At 40.5% G+C, this 22,712-nt stretch overlaps 1 protein-coding gene across 1 annotated transcript in view; it reads right to left on the bottom strand.

The window, feature by feature from the left end:
• Positions 1 to 22,712, bottom strand: part of Abca13 (ATP binding cassette subfamily A member 13) — a 502,723-nt gene that overhangs the window by 157,903 nt on the left and 322,108 nt on the right. The window contains exons 44-46 of the mRNA XM_063273790.1: positions 17,990 to 18,073; positions 11,912 to 11,981; positions 7,384 to 7,502 (exon numbers count right to left, since the gene is read on the bottom strand). Of these exons, the coding sequence (XP_063129860.1) occupies positions 7,384 to 7,502; positions 11,912 to 11,981; positions 17,990 to 18,073 (273 nt within the window). The remainder of the gene's footprint in view (positions 1 to 7,383; positions 7,503 to 11,911; positions 11,982 to 17,989; positions 18,074 to 22,712) is intronic.

Here is a 22,712-nt window from a genome sequence, read left to right as displayed (position 1 = left end):
ATGAACATCAAGGTACACATCACACTTTTGGGCTTTGCTTCACATTAACATTTGAAACAACGTGTGGCATCCCTGGCCCAAGAGGAAACTGTATAAGGCCTCTGGGCTCCCGTGGGGGAGGGCCCAGGAGCGGCAGGACCCCTGCCGGAGACACCGCCGGACCCTGAAGGAAACAGACCAGATAAACAGTTCTCTGCACCCAAATCCCGTGGGAGGGAGAGCTAAACCTTCAGAGAGGCAGACAGGCCTGGGAAACCAGAAGAGACTGCTCCCTGCACACACATCTCGGACGCCAGAGGAAAAAGCCAAAGACCATCTGGAACCCTGGTGCACTGAAGCTCCCGGAAGGGGCGGCACAGGTCTTCCTGGTTGCTGCCGCTGCAGAGAGCCCCTGGACAGCACCCCACGAGCAAACCTGAGCCTCGGGACCACAGGTAAGACCAAATTTTCTGCTGCAAGAAAGCTGCCTGGTGAGCTTGGGACACACGGAAGCAGAATTTCTCTAGAACCGGGCACGTTCTGTGTTTACCGGAAGTCCCACACCCGCGGATCCCGGCCCGCAGCAGCTCTCTGCTCCCAGACCCGGTGAGAGAGAGACCCAACCGCCTGGTCAGGTGGGCACTCCTGAGGCTGCAGAGCGGAAGAGACCACCAACACTGCTCACCCCTGCCCACATCCCTGGCCCAAGAGGAAACTGTATAAGGCCTCTGGGCTCCCGTGGGGGAGGGCCCAGGAGCGGCAGGACCCCTGCCACAGACACCGCCGGACCCTGAAGGAAACAGACCAGATAAACAGTTCTCTGCACCCAAATCCCGTGGGAGGGAGAGCTAAACCTTCAGAGAGGCAGACAGGCCTGGGAAACCAGAAGAGACTGCTCCCTGCACACACATCTCGGACGCCAGAGGAAAAAGCCAAAGACCATCTGGTACCCTGGTGCACTGAAGCTCCCGGAAGGGGCGGCATAGGTCTTCCTGGTTGCTGCCGCTGCAGAGAGCCCCTGGACAGCACCCCACGAGCAAACCTGAGCCTCGGGACCACAGGTAAGACCAAATTTTCTGCTGCAAGAAAGCTGCCTGGTGAACTCAAGACACAGGCCCACAGGAACAGCTGAAGACCTGTAGAGAGGAAAAACTACACGCCCGAAAGCAGAACACTCTGTCCCCATAACTGACTGAAAGAGAGGAAAACAGGCCTACAGCACTCCTGACACACAGGCTTATAGGACAGTCTAGCCACTGTCAGAAATAGCAGAACAAAGTAACACTAGAGATAATCTGATGGCGAGAGGCAAGCGCAGGAACCCAAGCAACAGAAACCAAGACTACATGCCATCATCGGAGCCCAATTCTCCCACCAAAACAAACATGGAATATCCAAACACACCAGAAAAGCAAGATCTAGTTTCAAAATCATATTTGATCATGATGCTGGAGGACTTCAGGAAAGACCTGAACACACTTAGGGAAGCACAGGAAAACATTAATAAACAAGTAAAAGCCTACAGAGAGGAATCGCAAAAATCCCTGAAAGAATTCCAGGAAAACACAATCAAACAGTTGAAGGAATTAAAAATGGAAATAGAAGCAATCAAGAAAGAACACATGGAAACAACCCTGGATATAGAAAACCAAAAGAAGAGACAAGGAGCTGTAGATACAAGCTTCACCAACAGAATACAAGAGATGGAAGAGAGAATCTCAGGAGCAGAAGATTCCATAGAAATCATTGACTCAACTGTCAAAGATAATGTAAAGCGGAAAAAGCTACTGGTCCAAAACATACAGGAAATCCAGGACTCAATGAGAAGATCAAACCTAAGGATAATAGGTATAGAAGAGAGTGAAGACTCCCAGCTCAAAGGACCAGTAAATATCTTCAACAAAATCATAGAAGAAAACTTCCCTAACCTAAAAAAAGAGATACCCATAGACATACAGGAAGCCTACAGAACTCCAAATAGATTGGACCAGAAAAGAAACACCTCCCGTCACATAATTGTCAAAACACCAAACGCACAAAATAAAGAAAGAATATTAAAAGCAGTAAGGGAAAAAGGTCAAGTAACATATAAAGGGAGACCTATCAGAATCACACCAGACTTCTCGCCAGAAACTATGAAGGCCAGAAGATCCTGGACTGATGTTATACAGACCCTAAGAGAACACAAATGCCAGCCCAGATTACTGTATCCAGCAAAACTCTCAATTAACATTGATGGAGAAACCAAGATATTCCACGACAAAACCAAATTTACACAATATCTTTCTACAAATCCAGCACTACAAAGGATAATAAAGGGTAAAGCCCAACATAAGGAGGCAAGCTATACCCTAGAAGAAGCAAGAAACTAATCGTCTTGGCAACAAAACAAAGAGAATGAAAGCACACAAACATAACCTCACATCAAATATGAATATAACGGGAAGCAATAATCACTATTCCTTAATATCTCTCAATATCAATGGCCTCAACTCCCCAATAAAAAGACATAGATTAACAAACTGGATACGCAACGAGGACCCTGCATTCTGCTGCCTACAGGAAACACACCTCAGAGACAAAGACAGACACTACCTCAGAGTGAAAGGCTGGAAAACAACTTTCCAAGCAAATGGTCAGAAGAAGCAAGCTGGAGTAGCCATTCTAATATCAAATAAAATCAATTTCCAACTAAAAGTCATCAAAAAAGATAAGGAAGGACACTTCATATTCATCAAAGGAAAAATCAACCAAGATGAACTCTCAATCCTAAATATCTATGCCCCAAATACAAGGGCACCTACATATGTAAAAGAAACCTTACTAAAGCTCAAAACACACATTGCACCTCACACAATAATAGTGGGAGATTTCAACACCCCACTCTCATCAATGGACAGATCATGGAAACAGAAATTAAACAGTGATGTAGACAGACTAAGAGAAGTCATGAGCCAAATGGACTTAACGGATATTTATAGAACATTCTATCCTAAAGCAAAAGGATATACCTTCTTCTCAGCTCCTCATGGTACTTTCTCCAAAATTGACCATATAATTGGTCAAAAAACGGGCCTCAACAGGTACAGAAAGATAGAAATAATCCCATGCGTGCTATCGGACCACCACGGCCTAAAACTGGTCTTCAATAACAATAAGGGAAGAATGCCCACATATACGTGGAAATTGAACAATGCTCTACTCAATGATAACCTGGTCAAGGAAGAAATAAAGAAAGAAATTAAAAACTTTTTAGAATTTAATGAAAATGAAGATACAACATACTCAAACTTATGGGACACAATGAAAGCTGTGCTAAGAGGAAAACTCATAGCGCTGAGTGCCTGCAGAAAGAAACAGGAAAGAGCATATGTCAGCAGCTTGACAGCACACCTAAAAGCTCTAGAACAAAAAGAAGCAAGTACACCCAGGAGGAGTAGAAGGCAGGAAATAATCAAACTCAGAGCTGAAATCAACCAAGTAGAAACAAAAAGGACCATAGAAAGAATCAACAGAACCAAAAGTTGGTTCTTTGAGAAAATCAACAAGATAGATAAACCCTTAGCCAGACTAACGAGAGGACACAGAGAGTGTGTCCAAATTAACAAAATCAGAAATGAAAAGGGAGACATAACTACAGATTCGGAGGAAATTCAAAAAATCATCAGATCTTACTATAAAAACCTATATTCAACAAAATTTGAAAATCTTCAGGAAATGGACAATTTCCTAGACAGATACCAGGTATCGAAGTTAAATCAGGAACAGATAAACCAGTTAAACAACCCCATAACTCCTAAGGAAATAGAAGCAGTCATTAAAGGTCTCCCAACCAAAAAGAGCCCAGGTCCAGACGGGTTTAGTGCAGAATTCTATCAAACCTTCATAGAAGACCTCATACCAATATTATCCAAACTATTCCACAAAATTGAAACAGATGGAGCCCTACCGAATTCCTTCTACGAAGCCACATTTACTCTTATACCTAAACCACACAAAGACACAACAAAGAAAGAGAACTTCAGACCAATTTCCCTTATGAATATCGACGCAAAAATACTCAATAAAATTCTGGCAAACCGAATTCAAGAGCACATCAAAACAATCATCCACCATGATCAAGTAGGCTTCATCCCAGGCATGCAGGGATGGTTTAATATACGGAAAATCATCAACGTGATCCATTATATAAACAAACTGAAAGAACAGAACCACATGATCATTTCATTAGATGCTGAGAAAGCATTTGACAAAATTCAACACCCCTTCATGATAAAAGTCCTGGAAAGAATAGGAATTCAAGGCCCATACCTAAACATAGTAAAAGCCATATACAGCAAACCAGTTGCTACATTAAACTAAATGGAGAGAAACTTGAAGCAATCCCACTAAAATCAGGGACTAGACAAGGCTGCCCACTCTCTCCCTACTTATTCAATATAGTTCTTGAAGTTCTAGCCAGAGCAATCAGACAACAAAAGGAGATCAAAGGGATACAGATCGGAAAAGAAGAGGTCAAAATATCACTATTTGCAGATGACATGATAGTATATTTAAGTGATCCCAAAAGTTCCACCAGAGAACTACTAAAGCTGATAAACAACTTCAGCAAAGTGGCTGGGTATAAAATTAACTCAAATAAATCAGTTGCCTTCCTCTATACAAAAGAGAAACAAGCCGAGAAAGAAATTAGGGAAACGACACCCTTCATAATAGACCCAAATAATATAAAATACCTCGGTGTGACTTTAACCAAGCAAGTAAAAGATCTGTACAATAAGAACTTCAAGACACTGAGGAAAGAAATTGAAGAAGACCTCAGAAGATGGAAAGATCTCCCATGCTCATGGATTGGCAGGATTAATATGGTAAAAATGGCCATTTTACCAAAAGCAATCTACAGATTCAATGCAATCCCCATCAAAATACCAATCCAATTCTTCAAAGAGTTAGACAGAACAATTTGCAAATTCATCTGGAATAACAAAAAACCCAGGATAGCTAAAGCTATCCTCAACAATAAAAGGACTTCAGGGGGAATCACTATCCCTGAACTCAAGCAGTATTACAGAGCAATTGTGATAAAAACTGCATGGTATTGGTACAGAGACAGACAGATAGACCAATGGAATAGAATTGAAGACCCAGAAATGAACCCACACACCTATGGTCACTTGATTTTTGACAAAGGAGCCAAAACCATCCAATGGAAAAAAGATAGCATTTTCAGCAAATGGTGCTGGTTCAACTGGAGGGCAACATGTAGAAGAATGCAGATCGATCCATCCTTATCACCCTGTACAAAGCTTAAGTCCAAGTGGATCAAGGACCTCCACATCAAACCAGACACACTCAAACTAATAGAAGAAAAACTAGGGAAGCATCTGGAACACATGGGCACTGGAAAAAATTTCCTGAACAAAACACCAATGGCTTATGCTCTAAGATCAAGAATCGACAAATGGGATCTCATAAAACTGCAAAGCTTCTGTAAGGCAAAGGACACTGTGGTTAGGACAAAACGGCAACCAACAGATTGGGAAAAGATCTTTACCAATCCTACAACAGATAGAGGCCTTATTTCCAAAATATACAAAGAACTCAAGAAGTTAGACCGCAGGGAAACAAATAACCCTATTAAGAAATGGGGTTCAGAGCTAAACAAAGAATTCACAGCTGAGGAATGCCGAATGGCTGAGAAACACCTAAAGAAATGTTCAACATCTTTAGTCATAAGGGAAATGCAAATCAAAACAACCCTGAGATTTCACCTCACACCAGTGCGATTGGCTAAGATCAAAAACTCAGGTGACAGCAGATGCTGGCGAGGATGTGGAGAAAGAGGAACACTCCTCCATTGTTGGTGGGATTGCAGACTGGTAAAACCATTCTGGAAATCAGTCTGGAGGTTCCTCAGAAAATTGGACATTGAACTGCCTGAGGATCCAGCTATACCTCTCTTGGGCATATACCCAAAAGATGCCTCAACATATAAAAGAGACACGTGCTCCACTATGTTCATTGCAGCCTTATTTATAATAGCCAGAAGCTGGAAAGAACCCAGATGCCCTTCAACAGAGGAATGGATACAGAAAATGTGGTACATCTACACAATGGAATATTACTCAGCTATCAAAAACAACGAGTTTATGAAATTCGTAGGCAAATGGTTGGAACTGGAAAATATCATCCTGAGTGAGCTAACCCAATCACAGAAAGACATACATGGTATGCACTCATTGATAAGTGGCTATTAGCCCAAATGCTTGAATTACCCTAGATCCCTAGAACAAACGAAACTCAAGACGGATGATCAAAATGTGAATGCTTCACTCCTTCTTTAAATGAGGAAAAAGAATACCCTTGGCAGGGAAGGGAGAGGCAAAGATTAAAACAGAGACTGAAGGAACACCCATTCAGAGCCTGCCCCACATGTGGCCCATACATATACAGCCACCCAATTAGACAAGATGGATGAAGCAAAGAAGTGCAGACCGACAGGAGCCGGATGTAGATCGCTCCTGAGAGACACAGCCAGAATACAGCAAATATAGAGGCGAATGCCAGCAGCAAACCACTGAACTGAGAATAGGTCCCCTATTGAAGGAATCAGAGAAAGAACTGGAAGAGCTTGAAGGGGCTCGAGACCCCAAAAGTACAACAATGCCAAGCAACCAGAGCTTCCAGGGACTAAGCCACTACCTAAAGACTATACATGGACTGACCCTGGACTCTGACCCCATAGGTAGCAATGAATATCCTAGTAAGAGCACCAGTGGAAGGGGAAGCCCTGGGTCCTGCTAAGACTGAACCCACAGTGAACTAGTCTATGGGGGGAGGGCGGCAATGGGGGGAGGGTTGGGAGGGGAACACCCATAAGGAAGGGGAGGGGGGAGGGGGATGTTTGCCCGGAAACTGGGAAAGGGAATAACACTCGAAATGTATATAAGAAATACTCAAGTTAATAAAAAAAAAAAAAAAAAAAAAAAAAAAAAAAAAAAGAAACAACGTGTGGTTTTTTTCCCCCCCAAAGTACGGTTGACTCTCAAAGTCCATGAGCTCCACACATCTGTGGTTATTCAACCAACTATGGGCAGAAAATATTCAGAAAATAACTGTGTTTGCATTCAACATATATAATTATCATCATTATTATCATTATCCACGAAACAATGCAGAAGAGCTGCTCGCATAGCATTTGTGCTCTGTGGTACCATAAGTCATTTAAAAGATGACTACAGAATGGGGTTCTATGCAAGGAGCATACCACCATTTTGCATAAGGGATTCAACCTCCTGAGGATTTGGGTACCCTCTGAGTCCTAGAACCAGTCTCAGTCCCATGTGGAAGGACAACTGTAATTCAGAGAAAGTAGGAAGGGTCCAGCAACAGTTTTGTACACACCTTGGTTTTGCAGATGGCACCAGCAAGTATTCTTCCACATCGTAGCCCGAGAGGTTGAGCAGTGTGTGTCCCAAGCAGTTGGTCAGATAGGGAGCGCCAGCACTTTTATTTGGACACTTCTGTAATTGTTTTCAAAGAAATAGAAACAGAAACTTTTTTTAGAACCCACAATCTACTTACTGACATTACTTTAAACTAAATGTGACTTTTCCTAGCTTTCGATTTTTAATAAATTATCTCCAGCCTTTTATACATTCTGATCTCTGAAGCCTCCTTAAGAGCCCCCTGCAGTCAAGAGTTTCATCAGAATTCCACTGTGCCCTCTGCTGTCAATTATATCTGAGAACTTCAAATCCTTTTTTTGCATGTAAGTTTGGGCAGATCTGTAAGAACTAAAAAAGGAAGATGTTTTCACGAGTGTGATATTTCATTTGAAGAAGTTGCAAGAGTCTGAAGCAACTAGTAGGAGAAAGATAAGCAAGAGAATTCAAAGGCCTGCGTTTCTTTCATATGTGCTAGAGGCCAAACTGAAACAGCCTTCTGAGGTTTGCCCCAGTCTGTGTGATGAAATGGCCATCAAATGAGTAAGGAGGAAGTGGCCAACTAAAATCATCAATGTACGACTGCCACTCCACCACAGACAGAGTTCATACTAAATTTGCTGGTTCCACTTCAGTAAGAGCAAGTTTGGAGGAAATCATATGTGAAAATAGAAGAAAAAAAATGTCTCTGAACTTTTTACTCCACTGTTGGTACTTTGTTTTCCTTCAAAACTGGAATCAAATCTCCCTGCCCTAACGTATGGGTTTGCTGCTCCATTCCTACGTACATGCAAGAACTGTGGCAAATCAAGAGGGTTATAGAAGCTTAAAGTATGACTTTCAGAAAGGTATGGATTAGATAACAAGAATTTTAATTGCTAGAAGTTGTGGCGTAACTAAATTCTCACATGTGTCGAAGTTTAAAAACTCAGATCAAAGAAACAGCAAAAGAGCTGCTGTTAGATGCTGTAGCCAGAAGGGAACATTAGAAAGCTGTTGGTCACAGCCCCAAACCGTCAGTTAAACAGAAGGTATAAATTCACAGGCCTAGTGCACACACTCACTCTAGATCAAACTGTGCATTGTATACTTGAAAACAGCTGAGCTCATTCTCTTTCCTCTAACACAGAAACTTGAAGAAAGTTCCATTACTGTGGAAGGATTCAGCAAAGTTACTTAGTATGTTCCTTCCTGTTGGGCAGGGTAGCAAATGCCTTCAATTCCAGACTCAGGAGGCAAAGGCGTGCAGAGCTGTGTGAGTTCCAGGACAGCCTGTTCTACAAAGTGAGTTTCAGGACAGCCAGGACTGCTACAAAGAGAACCCCTGTCTCAAAATACCAAATAGAAGATAGGTAGGTAGGTAGGTAGGTAGGTAGGTAGGTAGGTAGGTAGGTAGGTAGACAGACAGACAGACAGACAGATATTCATTCCTTCAGGAATAGCTTGCCTTCCACAACATGTGGAATGATTATTCTGACCATCACAAATACATAAGTTGTCTACTTAGCATTTAAAGTAGATGGCTGAATAATTTAACCAAATTAAAGTACCTTACTCACAAATTCAAATAAGAACCTTTAAAGTTTCCTTGCCTCTGGTATTTCTTTCTAATCCCCCTTCTAACTGTGAATCAACATGTATCTTTCTAAACACAATCTGTATTTTGATGAGTTCCTCGCTAAGAAAATCAAAGTTTTATGACTCAAGCCCTGTAGAAAAATATATTTAGTCTCTTTTTTAACTCTTGTAAGTTTTGTTATCTACAAATACACCCTCTGGAGTCAAATGTTCTACCCCTGAGCTATATCCCCCAAATATACTTTCTGTGCTAAGCCTAACAATGATTCCTTAAATATCAGGTCTTGTTCTTGAGGTCTGCCAATGCTACCATATGTGGCAATGGGTGTGACGACTATCATTCACTAAGTTGTTGATATCCGCTGGAGAAATCACACTGGATAGTCAGGCTGGGCCCCAATGGCAGCATCCATGTCTCTTTAAAATGGAAGTAAGGAGATCAGACAAAGTGACAGAGGATAGGGCAGCACAGTATCATACACTAGAGTTGTGTAGCTACGATCCAACAAATGTCAACTGATGTTATGAGAAATAAACCAAGGAGTGTCCCCTACAGACTGCTGGCACATAGTGTGATTTCAAAGCACATCACTGATTTAAGATTCTACCCCAGAACTTGAAAGGACAAAATTGCTTAGTTCAGCTGCCCACCATATTGCAATTTGCAGCACCAGCCTGAGGAATGCGGCATCCCTCCGGAGTTTCGCACAAGGTCACATCCATCCCTGATGGTGGGGTACTGCCCACACTGCAGTTATTATTCACCAGAACTCAGGCTGAAAACATCCTATCCATCCTTCAGGACCACCAAGAATCCCATCAACCTCAGTCATTACACAGTACTGTCTCCCCCTGGAACTCACCCTGGGTTTCTCGGTAATAAACAGCCAAGGAACAATGGATATGCATATGAGAAAATAGATGTGTACTCAAGGCTTCTGAATGGTAGAACTTAGAATGGTAATTATTTTTCCTTTCAGTCAAATGAAGTTAACTGAGATTACCATGATCAACAGAAGTAAGGGAGCTAATGTTGGACATCTGTTTCCTGCACGCACGTTCCTATGTCTCTCTAGAGGTAACCCTAAGGCGCAATAATGCATGCCACAGGAGGCTGTGAGGTCCTTGGATCACTACTAAATTGACTGCTATTTCTCAAAGTGTATTCCAGAGAACACAGAGGTCACAAAAAGAAAAGAAAAGAAAAGATGAGAGGAGAGGGGAAGGAAGGGGAGGGGAGGGGAGGAGAGAGGATAGGAGAGGAGAGAGAAAGGAAAGAAGAAAGGAAGGAAGGAAGGAAGGAAGGAAGGAAGGAAGGAAGGAAGGAAGGAAGGAAGGAAGGAGAGAGACAAACAGAAGCATCAGAAAGCCCAGCAGGAGGACAGAGGAGGGGAAAGGGAGGGGAAGAGGAGAAGTAGGAAGTGATTCTTTAGTCAAAGCATTGCTGACAGGACTGCATACTGTCCACCCTGCTATCTATTCAAAGAGAAGTCATACGGAACAATTCCTTACAGAAGCAATAGCAACGCTGTTTTAGCCACTATTCCAGAAGTGTGCTTGCCCACAGATAGCGTTCATTGGGCATCTTTCTTTTCTTGCATGCATATTACTGAAATCTTATATTTCGTGTGAACTGATGTGAAGTAGGAGCCATAATACCATTCTGATAGTTCTTCATTCTCCCTATCCCTTGACGCCCTATCTAACTCAAATAGACTTTAGACTTGTGGTGAGAAAAGCCATCACTGTAACCGCATGGTTAAATCCAGGCACCAGAGCAAGCGCTGAGAGCACAACGTTAGAGGTTTCATGATAAACTAGAAGAACAGAGACAAAGAAAAATAAAAACAACCTTTGGCAAGTGTACAGAGGCAAGGCATGCAGATGAATTCTCTGACCACTATGTCCACTAAAATGATGCCTGCTAACCTTAGAGCCATCAGTCCTCATAATCCCCCACTGTGTAGCTGCATTGTTTTTCTTTTTGATTTCCTGAATTTTGAAAGCAAAGAAGAAAGCAAATGAAACTATTCAGAAGCCAACTCTCTAAAGTAAGTAAGCAAGTAAATGAACCCCATGGGCCACTAAGTTAAAAAGGTCCATGAATGTGTTCTTATGGTCCTTCCCTTTATGGATGATGAGTGACCTCATTATTTTCCTCCAGAGTCCTGGCATTGCAGGTATGACCTCCAAGTCTACTGTACTGGATGCTGGGATCAAACGTAGGGCTTTGTGCGGGATAAGGCAAGCACTCTATCAGTTAAACTATGCCCTTAGCCTTTTACAAGTAAATTAAGATTGCCACATCTGATGGTTGGTTGTAGTCAACAGATCTAAGCCTTTCACTAATTACCTTCCACTATTTCCTCTGAGGTGAACTGCAATCAATTTTCCAAATGAATTTCAGTTTGTTTCTCTTCACAGACAACATAGCTATGGCTTTTTCCTCAAAAGCAGAATGTCTACTTTCATATATCTTGTGTACATCAATCATATTAAAAGTCCAAAGACGTGGCTTAGGTTTGAATGTCTAGCTCCTAAAACTCAAATAAAGTTATGAAGAAAGCCTTGTGATCACTCTGTCTTGAGATGTGAGGAGATCTCCCCCAAAGGGGAAGTCTAGCTTCTCATCTCTACCTGAAGAGGATTCAGTGTTGCAGTAGAGATGTTAATGATTAAGAAGTATGACCAGGGAATGAACAGACAGCAGGGATGAAACTCTCCACATTACTGTCTATGTAATGTAGACATTAAGAGACTTGAGCAACAAAATATGAGGATTAGGCAGATAGAAGCTACTCGTTTATGATTATTATTATTATTACTATTACTATTATTATTATCATTATTATTTCTCCTACTATTTGAGTTTTATACTTCAAAGGGTGAAGGGTGCTTCGGAAACATACCAGGCAGCCACATGAGTCCTGGAATTCTGGGCCGGAATAAGGGTCCCTATGCCAGCTTGAAGAATTCACCCTAAAGGGGAGAAAAAGGAAAAATGGAAAGACAGTTTAATGAAAATACTACTTTATTTCCATTAAAGCACATTTTGCCATAATAGAACACCTTTCAAAAAATGGCTACCTCCTTGCCACTAAGACAGAACTCTGGCTTCTGTTTTCACAGTGTGAGCTACTAATCTGATGACAATGATTTACGACCATGCCAAGATTGCATGACGTGACACGGGGATTACTTGGCTGTTCATGCTAAGCATCCTATCTGGGCTCCATGTGGACCCCAAGACTCTCGAATAATAAACAGATATCAAGAAGCAACTAGCAATTGCTTATTAATTGCATTAGATTGACATGTTTATTCATTTCTGTGTTGTGTCATAGTAACTTAATCACTTAAAGAGCTACAATTAAGTTTCCACATGAAAAAAGATTGTGAGAGCTTGGGAGACAGTGAATAGTAATGAATAAACAACTCGTAAACTGTAGCCTATATTTACTTATTTAACTCTGTGTGTGTATGTGTGTGTGTGTGTGTGTGTGTGTGTGTGTGTGTGTGTGTGCGCGTGCGCGCTATAATACAAGTGTTGAGGACAGAGAATCACTGCTGGAGTTTGTTGGTTAGTCAGTTAGTTGGTTAGTTAGTTAGTTAGTTAGTTCATTAGTTAGTTATTTCTCTCCTCCCATTATAAGTATCCCAAGGATTAAGCTCAGTTCTTAGGGCTTGGCCACAACTTCATTTACCACTGAGCCACCCAGCTAGCTGTAGAAAAGCTTTTATGTTCCATTTTTTTTCTGTAGGTTTTTATCCTTGAACATTCCAAACAGTAAGACTTTTATAACTCTAAGTCAAATTTTACTTTAGTGCAGATAATTAGTCTGAATTACTCAAATATGGAGAGGAGGTGAAATTCACATTAGTTTTAGCTTATTGCCTCCTCTCCCTGCTCCCCAGATCTCAAGGCAATGGTAGCAGCTTTAAGACTTTAAGTCATTACTTGACGGTCACACAGCAGAAGGACTGACCTCCCAAGCTGAACAACAAGCCCAGGCTCTCTGCATGGGCAAGTTGCTCCAACAGAGCATAGACAGGGAAACAACACCATGTTGGAAAAAAACAGTTCAACAAAAAGACAATTGTCAGTTCTGCTCATCTGGCTGTCAAATATAATTTCCATACAATTTTCTAAATACTAAAGGTGAACACAGACTTCCCTAGTGTTAATACTTTGTACAATAGCTCATAGGGGTTTCAGTTAGGAATTCCTGAGTTAACATGGAAACAGTGCTTAAGAACTTGCATGTTTTAGCCAGATGGCTGTAATCTAATTAGTTTTGTTTTTTAAAAAGGATGACTCTTTGCATCTCTTTCATCCAACAGGAGGTACTTTTTACTACAGGTGCCTGGAACATTAGCCAAGGGACTGCGAGTTGTGGTGTAAATGTGGCCTCCCCTGCAGAGCCCATGTGTACCAGAGTTTGGTCTCAGGGAGGTGGTGTTGGGAAGGGTAGAGCATCTGAGAAGGTAAGCCTGGTGCAAGGCAGTCCAATCACTGCAGGCTTATACTCTTGGGATAGCCTCATTATTTCCATGGGACTTTATTTACTTAGCCTATGAGAGCTAACAGCAGACTTAGAGCAGGCTGCCTTTGCAAGCAGAGCTAGTCTGGTCTCTGGCTAGCTAGCCTGGTCTCTGGCTAGCTACCTTGCTGTGCATTCTCTTTCACGTATCATCTACCCTTGTCAAATCAACTATCTGCTCTCCAGGGCCACACTGATGTTCACACTGTTCGCCAGCCACAGAACTCCAAACTAAATAAACCCATTTTTCTAAACAATACTCTGCCCCAAGTATTGTGTTATTGATGAACCAGCCTGATCCCATGGTAAGATTCCAAACCATCTTTTTACAAGGTCAAAGTAAGCTCATTCCTGTTTTCTGGAAAACTTAAGTTAGCCCAGGTCTTGACCCATTTTCTAGAATTTGACATGTTCCACACCTCATATCCTAGCATCCACCCTAATAAGATGAGATGTTCTGCCAAGTTACAATATAACCAAAAACTTTTGGGAAGACCCTAGCCTTTCAGGTTTTAGAAAAAATAAAATAATAAGTATATTTCTCCTGTGTTTGGGCTATTCTCTCAAAGCTCACTTTAGAAAGACAGCCCTGTCTGACAGAAAATAAAGCCTGCTTAATTTGACCAAAAACTTTGGGTCAGTAGACTTTACTCTAGTTCAGTAGGATTAACATTATAGCCACAAAAGGAGAGTAATATAACTTTGTATAATTTAATGAGTTGTTTCTAAAGTCCTTGTTGTCACATCTTATTCTTCTGTTATTATTTTAGCTTTCTTTGGTAGAAAAAAAATTCCCTAAGATTCGAATGCTAATACATGACAATACAGATTGGAGGCTTTTTGAGCATCTCAGCCTCCAACAATTTTTGTTGGCGATTTATTTTACTTGCGCAAAGACTTATTGTGAAGCTCTACAAGCATTCATAAGAGACAGGCAGATGAAACTGACCATTAGGAGTCACACACATCTCTGTAAGTTTCAGTCTAGACATTATCTAAATATACTTGGAGTTCTCAGAGCATATCCCTCATGTGCTCTGTAGCACACAACAGCGTTGTTGTTTCTGAGTTTAATGGGCTTTGAACATGGTCCCTACCACTTGGGCTGAAAAGGTCTTTCTGCTATAGGTGTGCCTGGAGTTTTTAATAGCATAATATGCGCCTTAAATCTCAAATAGAGGGACAGATGCTGTAAGAACCATCTTTTTCCACAAAAAAAAAATGGTTTTCTGAGATATGCGCGTGCTTAAAGGGACAAAGAAGCATCACAGGTGTCACCTTGCAGTTCCAGGTGAAGGTTATTCGTGCCGAAGTGCAAACACGCTGGTGACAACAAAGCCAGACAGTGCTTGAGTAAGCTATCCAGGTCACAGAGCCAGTGAGGGTGAGACCTGACCGAGGCAGCCTCGGATCCAGCTGTGTTCTCCACCTGCACCTGGATACCTCAGGTTCATACTCTGTGCTGTTTACCCTTGATCTTCACAGTCATCTTCACAGATGAGCCTGACTGGAAGCAGTGCCAGGAACCATCAAGCCAGCCTGCTACCTTACCCTGAGGACCAGCTCTGGACATGGAAGGGATGTAGAGAGTGAGGGTGTAGAGTTGGGGTGGGGGGAGCAGCACTGTAGAGGAAATGAGCTGGATGTACAGACAGAACATTGAACATCTGCCATTCACAAAGCACTGATTTCACCTCAGTGTTTCCTTTTGAAAGAACAGATAAAAGAATTGTTCTATTTTTCCGCTAATCATTCTTTCCTTGATATGAGATTAGGTCAAGTATGTGCTTCTGTTTCTGTTCCCAAGAGGTATGTGTGTGTATTTTATATCCTGTGTGTTTTTAGTAGAGAAGAGAAAACATCACCTCTGAACCTTCACTGGATAATCCCCTTTGTCTTCCAAGAGAAGACTGAACTGAGGCAACACAATTGATTTTCTCATAATCCTTCCATTCTGACACCATCAATAGTTACTCAGTCTCAACTCATTACAGGCATGACTAATGGGCAGAGCCTATAGTCATGAACTAGGAAACATATATCTAATTATTTTGTCTGGGTTCGTATGTAAATCACTGAAAAGACAGTCATGTAGTGTGCAGGACAGTATCATGGCTTTTATCTCTGGCTTCATTTGTTCTGTCTGGAATTATAAATTTCTTAGGAGAAGATTCTTTGCATTTATTTGGTCCCTCTAATAATACTTGACCTGCAGTGCATCCTCAAGGAATAATAGGGTAAATAACAGTAATGGGAGCATTTAGGAAGCAAGGCATGTCTTATCAGGGTTCAGGAGCCAGGCATTCCTCTATGCCCTCAGTGTTACCTCAGAGCCCCAAAAAGCCTTCTTCAAAGCAATCAGTACATATTGACAGGGTGGCTTTTTATACTTGTTGTTGTTGGAAATATATGAAATTGGCAAAATACCAACAGCAAAAATTGAGAATTTAAACATGTAAAACCTCAGTCATGGTTCTAATTTTATGGGCTTGAAAGGATATCTGGAGGAAGAAGGGAAGAAGGGTATGTAAATGTAGCCAACTGTTTTGAGGTCGCCACTTAAATGCAACATGGTCATTTGTAAATACCGATTCCATGTTTAAACACAGATTTCTATTTTTCCTCACTAAGTCTCACCAACTTGACTACCCAAACATGAGCTGAACAAGGAAAACACCAGTAGACACACCAAAGTAGATGGGAGAAAGCCCATAAAGCCTCAACCCTACACAGAGAACTGCAGGCAACTAAGAAATGCTAAAAGTGGGAGAAATAGTCTTTCCAGGAGAAGAGCATATCACTGAAAATATAAATAAAAGTATGATTTTACAGATGGGACAGGTTATATTTAATATAATATTATATATATAACATAACATATATGAGCATTTATATATTCATATGAATACACAGTGACAATGCAAACAGAGACTATAGATTTAAAAGGGAGAAAGAAGAGGTATATGGGAGGGGTCTTGAAAGAGGAAATAGAAATAATATATGTTGTAATTATATTATAATCTCAAAATAATGCTTGAATAAATTAAGAAAAAAAGACAAGGAGGCCACTCATTCATAGACATAAAATATCAGTTACAATCCAGAGGACATGCAACAAGGAAAAAAAATGCAAACATGGTTCAAGGTGGTGGGTAGTCGCAAATGGGATGTCATGAAGTTGTGGTTTTCCACTCAGCGCCCTTCATGAGACCTTGGGCAATTTATCAACTTTTTTTTTAACATTCAGTTTCCTCATGTAAGATGAGATACTGTCTCTCAATCATCTCAGGGTTTGGGTGGGATTTAAGTAGGCCAGAAGCAAAGGCAGTCTGGAAGTTGGGAATTGCAATGGTATTAACAGTAACAGCCTTCCAGGCATGGAGGCACACATCTTTGATTCCAGGACCATAAAAAAATTAAATCATGTAGCAACCATGAGTAGCACTGTTTGTGAACAGTGAAGTAAGACAAAAAAAAAAAAAAGAAAACTATTAAACCATATGTGTGTGTGCATATGACCTATTACGTTAAAAATAATGTCTTGTACTGAGAATTTTGGTTTAAAACCCCAGTTATGTTATGTGAATATGTTTTTTATTTAATCCCAGCCAGGGGAGAGGCTACTTCCTAGCAGGTGACTATCATTTGCTCCAGGCACTAGCAAGGGCGTGTTTTTGTGGCTGCAAATAGTTTACCGTTGATGTTCTGGGGACTCTTCAGAGCTCTTAATGCCAGAGCCTCAAAAGGGGCTTCAGGCGTACTCCAGGGAAGCAAGGGGGCCACACCTCCTCACCTCCTCAGCTGCACCTAGTTCCTGTCGATGTGGCTTGTCAAGGGTTCATGAGCAAAGAGGTTGGAAATGTCCTGACAATAAACATTGGATTTGCCCCAAGAAGTTCAATGCCCCTAATCAACAGGAAGTAGTCTATTTTGTGTTGTGAAAGAGGTCTATGCTCCCTTCCCTCTATGACCTTTTTTCTCATCTACCTAGTGTTGGAGGGATGGAAAGGGTTAAGGTGGAATAACAGTTGGAAGGGGGTAGAGGTACAAGAACACAATAAATAGTAAAATGTATGCCAATGATGTCTCAATATGTACAAGTTGTCTTTACAGTAAGCACCAGTAAACACACAATTCATGCTTAATTGCTTAAGTCCTTTTGGTTCTCTTATGTCAGAGGAATACTACCATTTTTTTTTCTGGAGTCCTCCAGAGCATGTGTCTATGAAAGGTAGGAAGAGGCAATTAAGCAGTTTCCTCCTGGCCATTCCATAAAATGAGACCCATTAATTAGACCCACTAATTAGACCCATTAATGTTCTACTCATTAAGCTGACTTTCACTCCATGTAGCCTAAGTGGGAACACAGACTAACCCATCCTCAAGGCGGCCTCCAGAGATGCTGGTGTTGGCTTCTCGGCCACGCTGAGGGCACCGGATACTTACCATTGAGCATCAGAACAAACAGGGTCCTGATCTCCGAACCTGCGCAGAAGCACGTGGGTGAGGTCCGGGTCATGGTTCCCACTGCTGTTGACGGTGAGAAAACAAAGCACCATTAGGAGCAAGCAGAGGACTCACCCTAGTCAATCTGATGGGGATAAAAGTTTCCAGAGCACCAGGTAAAGCTAATTTCCCAGTTCTTTTATAGAAAAGGTCATGAACAAGCATGAAATTGAAAAACGTCTTTAAGCCCAGGTTTTGTCACCACCGATATACATTTGTGTGTATTGCCTATCAAAGCACATTATTTTTCTCTATTTTCCATTAATTTTCTAACCACTTTTACATATTTTCATGGATTTAAAATCGAATTCAAAAGGCTGCCTAATATAATGCTATCGTATGTTAATTTATTAAAATCAGTAAAATTATTTTCTCCATGCTGGAGCCTTAACTTGGAACAAATATTTGTCCTATTACTCAGCAATTCAAAACTGCAAACTATATTTACATCCTTTGGTTTCTACATGTCACTGAAACATTCTTCTATAGAAAGAAGTCTTCAGTGTACAATGGGACCTGTGCTTAAAGCACACTTAGGACGATGCTTAGTTTACTGACCATAAGCCTCACATCTATTCATAGTTCAAGAAATATTGCCAAAAGTCAAGGTCATTGATACTGAATTTCTTTACCAAAGAGACAACCAGCAGTAATACATCTATGTCATTGTGAGGGAAAAATGTAGAGATAAACACTAGGAAAAAGTTGAAGTTTTGTACATCTGCAAGAAACATCTGGAGTGAGAAAACATAAGAGAAAAGAATACAATAACCTCTTTAAAACTAGAATAATTGGTAGTGTGGTTCATTTCAGTTGGTTACAATTCAGAATTGGGATATTTCTTAACTACAAAAGACATTTACAATGGCAGATATTATGCAGATATAGTTGGATAGAATGTCGACGAAATAAACTAGAGAAAGTTAATAAAATTTATCTGAAGAATTCCAGTTCCAATAGCAAAGGAAAATAGGAATTTTTACAAAGCAGAACTGGATAGAAGTCCAGAGTCCTCTTGGAGTAACTGGCTTGGTATGTAGAGCTCTTTTCTCTCAGGGACAGAGAAAGCAACACCTGATGGTGACTAAGCCATGGTTTAATATAGAAGGTCTCAGAAAACTGAACTGTACTTTCAATAACACAAATCTTAAATGACAGAAAAGAGAGAGAAGGCAGATTAAAAAGGTTGCCACAACCAGAGCATTAGCCAGAAAGGAGGAACAGGAAATTTCTTTGCACTCAACCAGAGAAGTAGGAAGGTACCGTTTAAAATTTTTAAATTAATTTATAACATTTATTGATTTGGGGTTTACCCACATCATGAAATGACAATTTATTGGATCAAATTTCTCCCTCTATCATATAGGTTCTAAGGCCAAACTCAAGTCATCCAGCTTGGTGGCAAAGTACTTTATCCACTAAGTCATTTTGCTGGTCCTGTGGGATTCCCATTTTTAAAAGATTGCCATACTAGATCTTAGCCATAGCTTAGTCACCCTAGGCCGTTCTGAACAGCACACTGTGGGAACCAGAGCAGAACAGCTCTGAACAGCAGGAAAGAAACTGAACAAGCCAGAGTCAAAGCAGGCACTAGACATTGGGAAGAACGAGGGTTAGAACCAGCATTTTCAACTCGATTTGTGAAGGTTCTCTTGGAAACAGGACCATGCAAAACATCACCCAGCACTATGACCAGTATTTTTAACCAACAGAGTAAGATACACCCCTGCCCCAAGGTATACATAGCACTGTGCTATGACTTCTAAAAGCTCACATAGGGTGTAGATGAAACCCTAGAGTCAAAACCAGGTCCAGTACCCAGGCTAGCAACTACATTTATTCTGAGGCCCTAGACCTGCCTTCCCCTTTCACAGTTCTCCTTTATTTGCTATTTAGCAAGCCATCTATGTTCTTTGCTGGTTTTGTTCTTCTTTTTTCCTTCTGCTTTTCCTGCCTGTATTTTTTCTAATATCCCCTTTGATAGGCCTTCCCGAAAGATAAAGTTTCTTTGGTTGGAGGGGAGGAATTTCTCCACCTCACATTCCTGAGTGGGGATGCTGAGGTTGCAAAACTTCTGACTGCCATCCTTTACGTTTCTCTTCTCATTTTACCTTCCCCCTAAGAGGCCTCATTTTCCCTAATTGTCCTTATTGCAATTTTCCTTCTGTATTTTTCTATCACTCCTTACTAATCACTAGCCTTACTCGGCTTTTCTCCCTTCACTTATACACTCTGTAACCAGTATATAGTAAAAACACTCTTAGGAGTGTTCCTTCTCTTCTTAAAAGTGATTCAATTGAAAGAACAATTTCTCTTTAATTATCTTTTATTGTATGTTCACAAGGGGGAGTACTGGTTATAAACTATGGTGTGACAAACACATGGGCTGAGGATTACATAATTGAGGTATGTCCTCAGCAGGGGGAAGAGAAACAATATGTCAGGTATACCCAGTCCCTCAGGAACACTGAAAACATGTCCACTCAAACAATAAGACTGATTTTTTTTTAAAATCTCAAAAACAGCTTTTCTCAGATGTGTACATGCAGAGGAAAAACTAAGTACGCAAAAATTCAAAGTATTAATACTCCTAAAAACATTGATCCCAGAGTAGTATTGTCCAATGAGAATGAGTTCAAGAACACCCCAGACAAAGAATTCAAAACAAAATGTGTTTTAAGTATGTTCAAAGGAATCTAAGTGGGCAGATGAATGAAATACAAAGAGTAAATTCACACGAGTGAATTAAGGATGTCAATATGGAAATATATCAAGGTAAATTTGATGGGGGAGCCGACTTACTGAGAAAAGCAAGCTGAAATGGAAATGAAAAATTCAATAAATCCAATGAAGTTTCTTTGGAAAGCCTAACAGAGTAGATCGAGAAGAGGAACTGTTAGAGCTTGAAGACCAGGCAGATGACATGGAACATTCAGATAATTGCAGAGATAGTGAAAAGGAAGCTACAAGCTGAATGTGTGATTCGAGGACACAGCTAAAAGATCGAACATGAATAACAGGCAGGCATGGGATGATATGTCTAAAACTGTGAAAGTTAAAAACCAGTAAACTCAAATTACTATATTCTACAAAGCTACTCATAACAAATGAAGAATTAAAAAAATACTTTCCATGATAAATAGAAACTAGGAGAAGATGTGCCTACTGAGGAAGCCCTAAATTGATACTTAAAGAACTCTTTCAGAGCAAAAGGGAAAAATGTACACATTCATGAGGCTACAAGAAAAAATAATAATAAACTGTGATAGGGCAGGAGTTAATCATATGAGAATTAATAAAACAGCTAGCTCTACCAAACCAACAAAATGACACACAAAAATTAAAATTATAGACCAATCTTTCTGGTTCATTTGGATATAAACACTCTCAATAAAATTCTTGCAAATTGTATATGGCTCAGTGGGTAAAAGTACTTGCTGCATAAGCACAAGAATATACAGAACCCATATACAGTAAGACAGTAACTCCAGGGCTCCCTTGGTGAGATGAAGTTGAGAAAGAATATACAAGACCTGAAAACCAACTGCAACCTCCATACACGATATGTATGCACACATCTGAACTCACATAGATAAGCATGTACAATGTTTGTGCATGTATGTGCACACACATGCACGCATCAAAAATGTCATTCCTCACAACTGAGTTGGTTTTATTCTAAAGATGCAGAGGTGGTTCGACATGTATAAATTAATAAATGTAATATCTTACATAGGTGGACTCTAGGATGGAAATCATACAATAAAAGGCACCAAAAAAAACCTTCCATGCAGCATCAATATATAAGAACAATTCTGAAGAATCAAAAAATTTAAGGGACATGTCCCAATAAAATAAAGGCTATATATGATAAATATTATACTAATTTAAAAAAACTTTAAATATTTCAACTACAATCATGGATACAAGAAGTATGTGCAATTTCTCTTTTATTATTCATTGTTGTGCCTAGAAACTTAGCTAAAGCAATCTGGCAAGAAAAAGAACTAAAAGAAACATAATTGTGAAAGGAAAAAGTCAAAGTAACCTTAATATGCAGATAATATGATTCAGGACATAAGAGTTCCTGAGGAGGCTCCCGGGAAACTCTTAGAGCTGATGAGTGCTTTTGGCAAGTGGGAGGCACATCCAGGACTGCATGAAAACCAGCCATCCTATACAGCAATGGCAAACATACTGAGCAATAAATCATGAAAATAGTTTCATTCCCATTGCTCTGAGTGGAGCACAGATGGCCCAGTAATCTTCCCCTGGGACCCCCTCCTAAAAAAACCTCATCTTCTCAACTCTGCATAGCTGCCTTTTTTTTATTTCTCCACTGCTTAGGCTCTTACCTTGGTTCCATACTTTACCTATAGTGCACAGTCTACAGTAGACATTGACCTGATATTAAAACAAAACCTTGAATTTAAAGCTAACCAAGGAAGTAAAAGACCTCTATGGTGAAAAGATTAAAACACCAAAGGAAAAAAAGTCAAGAAGATACTGGAAGGAAGGACCTCCCATCTTCACAGATAAGAATTTAAAACTGGGAAAATGCCTATCCTATCAAAATTAATCTACAGATTCAATACAATCACCATCAAAATTCCAATGTCATTCACAGAAATAGAACAAAAGAGTAAATGTGAAAATCACACAG

The sequence above is a fragment of the Rattus norvegicus genome, chromosome 14 (genome assembly GCF_036323735.1).
Source record: "Rattus norvegicus strain BN/NHsdMcwi chromosome 14, GRCr8, whole genome shotgun sequence".
Lineage (NCBI taxonomy): Eukaryota > Metazoa > Chordata > Mammalia > Rodentia > Muridae > Rattus > Rattus norvegicus.
Note: the sequence above shows the minus strand (reverse complement) of the source record. Positions and strands in the feature narration are given on the sequence as shown.